General features: G+C 35.6%; 2 protein-coding genes across 3 annotated transcripts in view; both read left to right on the plus strand.

Moving 5' to 3' along the window:
• Positions 1-7702, plus strand: part of HORMAD1 (HORMA domain containing 1) — a 23333-nt gene extending 15631 nt beyond the window's left edge. For both annotated transcript variants that reach the window (XM_004716594.2, XM_004716595.2), the window contains 3 exons: positions 1558-1641; positions 4132-4203; positions 7584-7702. In XM_004716594.2, coding sequence (XP_004716651.1) covers positions 1558-1641; positions 4132-4203; positions 7584-7664 — 237 coding nt within the window. In that variant the 3' untranslated portion in view covers positions 7665-7702. The remainder of the gene's footprint in view (positions 1-1557; positions 1642-4131; positions 4204-7583) is intronic.
• Positions 7703-9145: 1443 nt separating this feature from the next.
• Positions 9146-12044, plus strand: part of GOLPH3L (golgi phosphoprotein 3 like) — a 27479-nt gene continuing 24580 nt past the window's right edge. Inside the window, exons 1-2 of the mRNA XM_004716592.2 lie at positions 9146-9254; positions 11343-11537. Coding sequence (XP_004716649.1) covers positions 11355-11537 — 183 coding nt within the window. The 5' untranslated portion in view covers positions 9146-9254; positions 11343-11354. The remainder of the gene's footprint in view (positions 9255-11342; positions 11538-12044) is intronic.

Consider the following 12044-nt stretch of genomic DNA (forward strand, 5'->3'; position numbering starts at 1 on the left):
TTGATGTATGTATGGATTGTGATAAGAGTTGTATGAGCCCCAATAAAATGATTTTTTTAAAAGACTTCATTAAAAGAATAAAAAGAGAAAGAAAAAAAAAGAATAAAAAGAGAACCCAAAGACTGGTAATTTTTTTGGCATGATATATTGAATAACGGGCTGATCGCAATAATCTCTGGAAATTTTAATAAGAAAAACACATACTCTTATCCAAAAAAATGGGCAGAAATCATGAATAGACAATTCCCTAAGGATGACATCCATGCGCCAACAATCATATGAAGAAATACTTGAATTCACTAGCTATAAGAGAAATACAAATTAAAACAATGAGATACTACCTCACACTGACACTGATAGCAAAATTTTTTAAAAATGAAAATTTTAAATGCTGGAGAGGATGAGAGAATAGAACACTCATACTGCTGATGTGATTACAGAATTGTATAGCCACTATAGAAAACAGAATGATGCTTCCTTAAACAAATGCAAATAGATATACTATATGGCCCTGCAATCTCTCTACTCAGTATATACCCCAAAGAAATCAAGAACAAAATAAGAACATATATGTGCACACCTATGTTTATCTCAATACTTTCTTAATAGTGAGAAGATAGAAACAACCAAAAAGCCTGACTGTGGAGGAATAGATAGTAAACTCTGGTACTTACGTACAATGGAATATTATGCATATTTTAAAAACAATAATGAAACCATCAAACACCTCATGTTATAGAACATTTGGGAGATTTTATGCTCAGCAAAGTCAGTCTCAAAGGCAAATACAACATGACACCACTATTACAAAAGAAAAAAAGTAAGAAAAATAGTTTTCACATCAAAAGAAACAGTCACAGACATTTGAAGGGGTTACTGGGATACTGACACTGTTCTGATGAGATGGAATGTGCAACTCTATTTTTTATGTTTTTCTCTCTGTGTGTGTTAGAATCCACAAATAAAAGGACAAACTGTTTTTCTTTTAAAGAGTCACAGCCTTGAAATTCCTAGTTTCCAACAGATCTGAACATTGGTCTGAGTGGTTACAAAAGGAGGAAACGTCGCAGTAAAACTGAATCCAATGCTTTTGTAACATATGAACTGTTGCAAAGAATTCGCGGAGATTTGGGGGAACCTGATACTCAATTTTGCTAATTCAATTGAATTATTATTTATGACATTAGGAGATATTTTTGGTTCAAGGTTTAATGATTATCTCATGGCAGTAATTTCAGGGATTCATTCACACTTCCCTCCCCTACAGTTCCAGAAGGTCTAGAATCCATGAGAATTTGAAATTCTATATCTTCTTCCTTTTGATCAGGATTCTCCTATGGAACTTTTTATCCAAATGTTCAGTAACGGTAGCTGGGTATCATCCCGTTGTGGTCTCACGGCAAAAGAGGCAGTTGCTCATGGACACAATTAGCTGCATATTTAATATCCTCCTCCTATTCCTGACTCTCCTCCTTCCTCTGTTGCTCCAGATAAATAGAAACCAATTGTTTTGCCTTGGAGTTTTTGTTCTGTGTTTTATATTATCTCACTTTTCAGGTTGACCAGTTAATCAGTAAAACTTCTGAACTTGCTATGTCTGAAGGCAAAACAAGAAGTGGTAAAATCTTTCAGAATAAGATGGTATTTCCTTAGGCTTGTTCTCCATTCTAACCTGATAATGTGCCCTCCTATGTGAGTTTATGATGAGTTTTAATATTTCACTTATTGAAGCAATATTTATGAAGGACTTATTATACATCAGATACTCTACTAGGTGTTGGGGATATACACTAACCGTATATAGTTCCAGGTCTTAGCTAAAAGTTTATTAATTGGAAGTAAACAGGCAGTGATATTTAGCTATAATTAAAATCTCAACAGGATAAACAAAGGCACAAAAGGAGTGGTTAATTTTCCTGATGGTGTAGTATAGAGGGGAATGCAGGAAAGACTTTGAAAAGTTACCCTATTGTCCAGACTCCCAAGGAAATTTCCTAGGATGACAAAATATTCCCATGTTCTAGCTTGTAAATTGAATATTTACGTAATACTTGTTAAGGCATTATAAAAGTAATACATAATTTGCATAAGTGAATTTTATGTTGTAAAAAAGTCACTATTTGTTTCTGGTATGAATTAATATTTTATTTTCGATCTTTAAATTACTCTCAAAGGTTCAGAGATGAAGAAAAAGCATTCTATAAAATATTACTGTTAGTGATAGGCTAGAACTGGATTATAAAATCCAGTTGTTAGCATTTCTTCCCAACTCCTGATTCAGTGGCATTATGCTGGGACCTTGACATGGTGGGAGTGTACACAGAACAAAAATCAAGTGGCTCAGATCAGGGTGTTTTTTGTTTTGTTTTAAAAGCTAGTTGGAGAACTAGTTGATAAACATTTGCCAACACGATTATAGTGCCATTTTTAATTGTGTTTTTTTTCTATGCAAGGGGAAGTTAGAACTGGTAAGAAGACAGCATTTGAACTATATGAAAATGAGAGATACAGGAAAGTCATGAATTACTACCTCTAACAGCAAAACCTGCTCCCTAAACAGCTTCTATTCATATTTAAGATGATCCTTAACTAGGATATATCTAGTATATTCTACTAGGCAACATTTCTTTTTAGCATTAAGATGTATGGTGACATCAGGTCTTTTTTTTTTTTTTCTTTAATTGCCCATGTTTGGGGTTGTGAACTTTTAGCGTAGTTCTCTTAACTAAATTCTGGTTAACGGCAAGGAACTGAAAATATTTAATAGTATATATACTATGGAACTTAGAATTGAAAAAGGCTTTGTTGATTTTGTTTTCAACATTTTATTATGTTTAAGTGGAATTTTATGCAGCAAATTAGTTTTCCAATCAGTTATACATGCACAGTGTTCCATGACATTGGCTGCATTCTCTGGGTTTCCCGTTTCCGTTTATCCAATTTCTCTAACCCTTCCTGCTTTATTGCCTTTGGTTTTTGGCAACTATTGCCCTTTTAGTCTCATATACTTGATTGTTCTAAGGAGTACATTCTTCACAGGTGTTACTGTTTGTTTTATAGTCCCATCTGTTATTTGACTGCGAGGTGGTTTCTGGAAGTTTCTTCAGTTTCAAGTTAGAAGGTTGTTTTAGGTCAAGAGTCTCAGGGATTCCTCCAGTTTCTTTTGGACCATTTAGTCTGATCTTTTTTCTTTTTAATTTGAATTTTATTCTACATTTGTTTACCCCTTTAATCAGAACTTTCTACAAAGGGACTTTAAAGAGTTTGTGAGAAAATGGGACTTTTCCATTAACTTTTTGAAGTCCCTTGTTTTGTGGTGTCCTGGTCACTGTGGATGGCAATAGGAGCAAGGGACCATTTAGTTCTTCTGGTCTCAAGTTAGAGAAGACTGTGGTTCATGTGGGCCATTAGTACATGGGACTCATTTATGCCTTGAGTCTTCAGGAAGAGGGAAACCAATGGCTGCTTCTCAGATAGCTACTGTCAAGCTTTTTAAGACCTAAGATGATACTCACCAGATTCTCAAAAACCTAACTCACTGCCATTGAGTCAATCCTGATTCTTAGTGGCCCTATAGGTCAGGGTAGAACTGCCCTTTTCAGTTTCTGAGATTGTAAACCTTTACAGGAGTAGAAAGTCTCATCTTTCTCCCATGGAGTGTGATTTTGAACTGCTTACTTTGCAGTTAGCAGTCCAACATGTAACCAACCCACTACGCCACCAAGGCTTCTTAGGATGTAGAAACTGCCTTTTTATGAACTGTGTTTTACCAATTAATCTAGATGTCCCCTGAGACTATGGTCTTAACACTCAAGTCCAGCTGTTTAGTCTTGATGTCTAAGTACTTTATATAACTGTACCCCCCTATGGGCTCTCTCTATATATATGAGTATACACACATTATTTATAAATATGTATGTAGAAGTATCCACAATCGATACTTTTATTTGTATGAAGTTATACTCCCATATGACCCTCTTGAAAAGGGTATCTTAAGTGTTAGAAATACTTCCTTTTAAAGAATATTAATATTATAATTAATAGTTTATCATCATACAAAATTCATTTTAAAACTGCCTGTGGTTACATAAGGATGAACAATAAAGCATTGGCTGTTCTTTCTCTGTGGAGGTTAATGGAAATCAACCAGTAAAATCTTCTAAAGAAAGTCAGAAGAGAAAACGGCCCGAATCAGGAAAAACAGTAAGTCTCATGACTATTGTATATGAAGGGTACCAAAAAAATGAAGAAGGAAAAAAAAAAACAGAATTTTTTTTCAAAGCTGTGTATTAATTTTTTCTTTTTCTTTTTTTAACAAAACAACTTTATCACCTTCAGAGTAGTCTCCTTTGCATTTAATACATTTGTCAATTCTGAGATTCCATTCTTGGAAACATTTTTCTAACTCACCTGTTTAGATAACTGACAGTACCTCCCTCGTTTTTTTCTTCTTCTCTTCTGCATTGTCAAATCACTGCCTTTTCATGTCCCTCTTCATTTTCAGAAACAAAAAGAAGTATCACAGAGGGAGGTCAAGTGAGTAAGGTGCATAGGGCAAGAGAATCATGCTGTTTTTTGCCAAAAACTGGCACACTGAGATGGCTGCGTGAGTAAGTGCATTGTCGTGGTGGCATGACTAGTCCCCTGCCTGCCACAAGTCAGTCCTTTTTTGTTGTATACTGTTATACAGTCTTTTCAGAACCTTCAACAGAAAGCTTAATTAAAAGCCTGACTTGGTGGAACAGACTCCAAATGCACTATGCCCCTTACATAAAAAAACAAACAAATGAGCATCAGCTTGATCTCTTATTTCACCCAACAAGCTTTTTTTGGGCAAGGTGATTGATGTTTGGTTTCAGGGTCCTAAGAATAGCACCATGTCTCGTCACCAGTAATGACCTTGGTAAAAAAGTCTGGGTCTCTTTGGATCTGTTCTTTCAAAGCACGGCATGTTTCCACTGGATGTTCTTTTTCCTGGTCACTCAGAGCCCGAGGCACAAATTTCACAACAACCCTTCTCATTCCTAAATCTTCCGTTAAAATTTGCTGAAAGGAACTCCAAGATCGTCCAGATCACTTCCCCATCTCTTTAAGGGTCCATCGTTGGTCTTGGAACATAAGCGCACCAATTTTGTCAACATTTTCGTCTGTTTGGGAAGTTGACAGACATGCAGAATAAAGATTGTCATCAATCAACAGTTCACCTGTTTTGAAACAAGAAAACCACTCGTATGCTTGAATTTTGCCCATAGCACTGGCCTTATAAACTGTGTTCAACATCACAACAGATTCTGTGGCATTTTTCCCTAAGCAGGAAACAAAATTTCACAGCTGCACACTGTTCTCTTAAATCAGCCAGTACAAAAGATGAGGTTTGAGTGAAACTGTTTTTATGAAAAAAAATTCACTCTGACCAGAGAGAACCTTCCCAGAAGAAGCCACTGGGTGCATAATTAATTTGCTTGCCTAATGGGGAAAAATGCATACTATGAAAGCTCTGCTGAGCAGAGCTTTTTTCCATTTTTGGGGGGGTACCCCGTTGTATGTTGAATAAAATCTTAAATATCAGAATCTTATCAAGATAGAATAAAATTAAAATGATAATTCAAATGATAAATATAATATCCTTAGATAGACCTCAGTGGGTCTATCTTATTTTTTAAATATTCTTAACCCACCTGCAGTGGGTTAAGCCATGGGTTGCTAACGGAAAGGTCAGTGGCTCAAACCCACCAGCTGCTTTACCAGAGAAATATGAGGTTGTCTGCTTTTGTAAAGACTTACAATTTTGGAAACCTTATGAAGCAGTTTTACTCTGCCCTATAGGGTTGCTTTGAGTCAGCATGAACTGTACAGCCGTGTGTTAAATATTTACTGCCTCATTCTATAAATGATTTGAAGCAGTTAGAGGAATTTTCTAAAGTAAAAATCAGTGTCAGAAAGAATATGGGTGGAATAAGAAAGTTACAATGCAAGAACATTCAAGCCACTTTGTTAATTACAAGCTGAAATTGTAACAGCCTCTAGATAACACAAACATTTAAGTAGTAAACTACTAGCTAAAAGGAAGGGGTTCATATCCACCTAGAGACTCCTTATAAGACAGGTCCAGTGATCTGCTTCTGCTTGTAAAGCTCTGTAGAGCAATTATGCTCTGCATACATATGGTTGCTACCAGTCAGAATTGACTCTATAGCAGCTAACAACAAAATTGAGCCGCAAATTTGAACTGGGCTTTCTAGAGGCTCAAACTAAGGTGGATATAAGGTAAGTGGTCAAATCCAGGTGTTCTCTAAATATATAGAGGGAGAAAGACAACTTTTCCTGACCTCAGTCTTAAGACAGATAATACACTTGACATTTCTGAGCTAAATGTTTATATTCATTTTTTCTGACTAGAATTTCTAGTATTATTAGTTAAAATTAAATAGTTCTAATCTTAAGAATATTTAAAAAATAAGATATTAAAGAGCAGTCTCAAAAATATAACTGGTTAATACTATTTTTAATTTAAATAATTTAAGGGAATAGAGTAACTTGATTTTTTTTTTTTAGTAACTTGATATTTCATTAGTATTTTTTAAGTTCTTAAATTTTTTCCAATTATTAATCCAGTTTGTAACCCCTGGATAGCGTGACTTTTTCCATCCAAATAAAAATTCAATAACCCAGGGAATCTTATTAGGTGTTATCCAAATTCATTCTTCATTTAGAAACTTGGGTTGAATTTCTAATGTCTGTCAGGTACTACAAGGAGCCCTGGTGGCTTAGTGGTTGGACTGGTGACCACAAAGTCAGCAGTTCAAAACCACCAGCCTACTAGTCAAGAAAAAGATGAGGCTTTCTACTGCTGTCAAGAGTTACAGTTTCAGAAACCATCAGGGGCAGTTCTACCCTGCTCCATAGGGTCACCATGAATCAGAATTGACTCCATGCCAGTGAGTTTGGTTTATCAGGTACTACTAGGAAGGAACTCTTTTGGGATAAAGGGTGAGTCGTTGGGCCATTGACCATAAGTTTAGCAGTTGTACCTACCAGCTGCTCTGCAGGAGAAAGATGAAGATTTCTGATCCTGTAAAGATTTAAAGTCTCAGAAACCCAAAAGGACAGTTCTACTCTGTCTCTGTGTATCAGTTTGACTTTTCTGGGGTTTTGTTTTATTAGTTACTACGGAGCACTAAAAATCAAAATAAGGAAAGCATCGTTTAAATTTTCCATGGTGCTAAAGAATGCCTTTTTATTTGTAGTTCATGTTTTGATTTTTTTTCTTTCACATGATACCAAATATTTGAATATTACTAAAACATAATATTTTAATTTTTTCAACTATTCCAACAACCCTAATAAAGGCCTTATGTTCGGTAAGTACTTACTTCCAATGACCATTGGAAGATAGATGTAAATGTGTTAATATGTTAACAGTCATGTTTTAACTCACTTTTTAAGAACCCAGGCATTCTTATTTTAATAGGAAATAGTTCTGCTTTGCACAATAATAAAGAAACCTCAAACATGAAAAAAAACCATTTTAAATTAAAGACATTTAAACTGAAAGTATCTAAGTAGGTGTTTTCTTTTAACAGGCCCTCCACCATTTTGATTCTCCCAGTCAAGTATCAATGCCAAAAAGGAGAAGGTTTAGTGAACCAAAGGAGCATATATAAAAACTCTTTTCTACATGTTTGCAAAGTTTTTCTCAACATTAACTAAAGGACACTATATCATTATTTTAAGGTATGTTTTCCATACCTCTGAAACTTTTTTCTGTAATCTTAAGTAGTCATATACTAAAATGAAGTTCTTAGCAGAATATTATATTGTAGTCCTTATTCTTATCTGACACAATCCAAGGAAAAAATTCTAAGGCCAACATTAACAACATTGTAACTGACTCAGTTTATTGTCTGCTTACTGTTTATCTATCTTCCATTTTTGTGAATACTTGCTTTAAACATATATTAACATTTAAGCCCCCCTAAAAGCAATTTTTTGGAAAAAAAATGTTTATTTTATTAAAATCTGGTAGGGATGCACTTTTTATGTATGTAAAAACTTATCACTTACCTAGTATGTTTTTCATTGTGCTGTTAAAACAATGTTTATCACTATTTTAATTATAGTGTATTAACATGATAATGCATAATGTCCAATTAAAAGTTCATAGCCTTTTTTAAAAAAACACTTTTACTTCAGGAAAGACTTTTTTTAATCTGAGTGTTTTAGGTTTTTTCAATTTAAATAAAATATTGTTCAGCATGTAGAGTCATGTCTTTTAATTTTTACTTAGTCGAAAACGTTTAGGCACTAAATAATTTTTAATTCATTTCAGTAGGTATTACTTTGCAAGAAAGTTACACACTTCTTAGAACTTTTGAATAGTAATGTGAAATAATGTGCTTTTTGGTGGAAACCCGGGCCCTCGTTCTAACCTTACCCATTACTTTTTCTTTAGACAGACTTAAAACTTGGTCTGTCTGCCTCTTGCATTTGCAGCAGCTATATTCTGATAACATACATTGACATTGGCTTTGCCAGTAATAATCACGAGTGAATGTTAGTAAGCAGGAATGTACCCAAAAGCATGGTACATGTAACCCAAATGTCTACAAGCTGACCCATCAGGTTTTTCTGGAGCAAGCAATAAGGGATAAGCTTATTGTCAGAAACAATATTAAAATGTTTATTCTTTGAATTATTGCTTTAGCCCAACAAATCTCACCTAATTGCCCCAATATATACTGCTACAGTAACACACCTGCTATATTGAGGTAGTCCAACAGAAGCCTGTGTAAATCGATTGCCTGTGTTAGCTCATTGGACGCTTTGATTGGCCGGTTTAATGGGGGTGGGGAACGGAGTGCTCTTTCCTCTTTTCAACTAAGGTTCCTTCATTGGATTGACCAGCTGTCAGGTTAAACCCAAACCTGCCTCCGTTTGGTGGTGTTTGTCTGGATCGCAACACAATAGCCTGGGGAGAGCCTCCCCTCGTAAGCTTCGATTGGCTGGACTCAACCTTGGTGGTTTCTGATTGGCCCAATGAAGAAACACCAAGGTAGGTTGCCTAGTGATCCTAAGGAAGCTGATGTGTTATTCCTTCTCTTCATCGAAGCATCAGGAAGTTTGTGTTCTCTACGTGGCTGAGAAGTTTTTCACCCACTAGGACCGGGGTGGGTTGGGTGGGGGACAGGTGTCCCCCTGTAAAATATAGCGCAAGCTGCAATCTGCATCCAGCTGTAACCCAGGAGTAATATCAGGTAAGCAACGGGTAAAATACATATTCTAACGTCCAAAATAATAAATTAAAAATAATTTTTTTAATTTCATGGGAGAGGAAGATTTTTGGTTTCTAAATCTATTTTGGCCATTTTTCCTTCACGTAGGATTTGGAACTAGTAAATACCTGGGGCGAATTAATTTCTCGAAGAAAATTATTTTTCCCCCTTAACGTTTAAAGTTTCTTGGATTGCTTAAAGAAGTATATTCTGTTCACATTGCCAGGTAGGGTTAGCGCCCTGAAGCATTTTTCATTGCTCTCTTCCTTCTTCATTTTTCTTTCCTCATTCACTCTTCTTTCTGCCAAGAATCAGATTTGAAAATTATCCTTGTTTAAGACCTTTTGAAAATCACTTCACTTATATTTCTAATTTAAGTGTTCATATGCATTTCTGAGTATACATTTTAATCAGTACATATGTATTAATCAGTTACAACATTAAAAGACATTGTGCTAGTTGCTGTGGAGAACATAAAAACAAAGAATAAAAACCAAAAAAGACAGTTGTCGGTCCTCAAGAAGTTACGGTTGAGAGACAGCTACACCCAAATTAAGATTGCATAGTAAATACTTTAAAGGAAGTAAGTATATTTACAGATCTGTGGAAATACAGTGCAAGAAGAGACCAGTTCTGACAATGGGCAGGGGTATAATGGAGAAGGAAATGCATGACGAGTCTTCAGAGTGGGTTTTCAACAGGCCTCTGAAGACTAGGTTGAATTTAGAGACGGGAAAAGAGAGAGAACCCTCAGCATAAACAGAGGTGCAGAGGCAGAAAGCATAGGCATGTTTGAGACACGGTATGACAGCAGTGCATAGAATTCATTGCAACTAGAACTGCCAGGAGTTCAAATAGAGAGCAGAGGCTCTCAAGTGCCATTACTCTGACCTTGGGGGAGGGGCACTGTTCTTTTAAATAATTGCTAATTAAGACTTGACTATCTTCATGGTGACGTGTCTTGCTGTTCTTCGGAAGGCAGGTAACGCTTTCTACTCCCATAAAGAATTACAGTCTTAGAAATCCACGGGGGCGGTTCTACCCCATCCTGTAGAGTATGTGTGGAAATTGACTTGGTGGCAGCACTTTGGGGAGTACTATTGGTTATCTTGGAGGAAACCTGGTTGAGCAGTGGTTACACCTTGGGCTGCTAACTGCAGCAGTTCAGAACCACCAGCTTTCTGCTTTCTTAAGAAGTTACTTCTGAAACTCACAGGGTCAGCTCTGTCCGGCCTGTAAGGTTGCTATGAGTTGGCATTGACTTGATGACAATGAGGTTGGTTTATGTATGTCTTAAAAGCAAATTTAGATATAGCCAAAGCATGCCAACTTAAAAATTTATCACATACGTAAATTAGTGGTTTCTTTAAAACTAGACTATGGTATAAAAGAGCATATGCTTCAATTTTTTTCTATAATTTGAAAAAGGTTTGCTAATCTTTTAACATGGTTGTCAGTTCATTTTGTTGGCAGATATATGTGTATTTTCAAGATGACTAGTTAATTCTAGAGATGCAAAGAATATTTATTGGACACGTGGAATTACTATGATGTTCTTCTGAATGCTAGTCAGTAGACTAGTGATCTCCATAAGTGAATACATGAAATAATCATAAGCATATGAGTAGTGAATATCGGAAAGTGTCCTATTTAGTTTTTCTCATCCTTTTTTATTTTCTATTTTGTTTATATGTGTTATAGAATCAATGAAAAGCACTTAATATAAAGTGTTATTTATACATTTTGGGCCTGTTATTTATACATTTTTCCTGTCCCAAACTTAGGGATCCATTTTGTGACAGAGGAGTTAACAATGGTAGGCGGTCAGTCTTAGGTTGATGGTTATGCAAAAAAAAGTAAAGAGACTTAAAAGATTATCATTTCTGGTGGGCTTTTAGAATTCTTAATTTGACCTCTTATCAGTGACCTGTTAATTTTTGAAATTGTTTTACAAATTGAACTTTTCTGGTCACTGTTCCTTCCTTTATTTAAGTTAGTAAATATTTTTATATGTATATATCTTTCGTGTACATACATGCATGCAGATAATCCTTTTACCACCCCTTCCAGAGACAAGTGAGAATGACCACTTTAACTCACCGGAACCGTCGCACTGAAGTAGGCAAGAACTCTGAAAAGAAACTGGAAAATGAAGAAGACACAGATCAAGAGAAGAATGCAGACCTTGCAGACTCCGGAGCCTCTAAGGATATCCGTCTCACCCTGATGGAGGAGGTGCTGCTCCTAGGACTGAAGGATAAAGAGGTGTGTCCTGTGGTTGGGTTTGCTGTCCTATCTCAAAGACTCTTAAATTCTGGAATGTTTTTAGGAAGTAATCTGATAAAATATTTTTGTTAGTGCAGAATTGGAATTGTGCCCCAGCCATCTGGGGATGGAGGAGTTTGAGGGGTGACTGATACTTACTTAATTGAAAGGTAAATTCCAGCATATCATTACTTGAGGTGTAATTTAATTACAGAGTTGCCTCAACGTTTTTAAAAGATATAGGTGAAGATAAATTAGTGTAAACTTTTATACTTACAATTTCTGACTTGGAAATTGCGAGTACAAATCTTAGTAAAGAAAGAAAGAGGGCCCACACTTTGAAGCCTTCTTAAGTATCTGAGGGGAAAAATGGGTTTTTTTATGAAAAGGAAGGAAGATGGTAACGCTTTTTTTTTTTTTAATCATTTTATTAGGGGCTCATACAACTCTTATCACAATCCATACATACATCAATTGTGTAAAGTGCATTTGTACATTCATTGCCCT

This window comes from Echinops telfairi, unplaced genomic scaffold (genome assembly GCF_000313985.2).
Source record: "Echinops telfairi isolate 266 unplaced genomic scaffold, ASM31398v2 ScPeMD7_5805;HRSCAF=6673, whole genome shotgun sequence".
Taxonomy (NCBI): domain Eukaryota; kingdom Metazoa; phylum Chordata; class Mammalia; order Afrosoricida; family Tenrecidae; genus Echinops; species Echinops telfairi.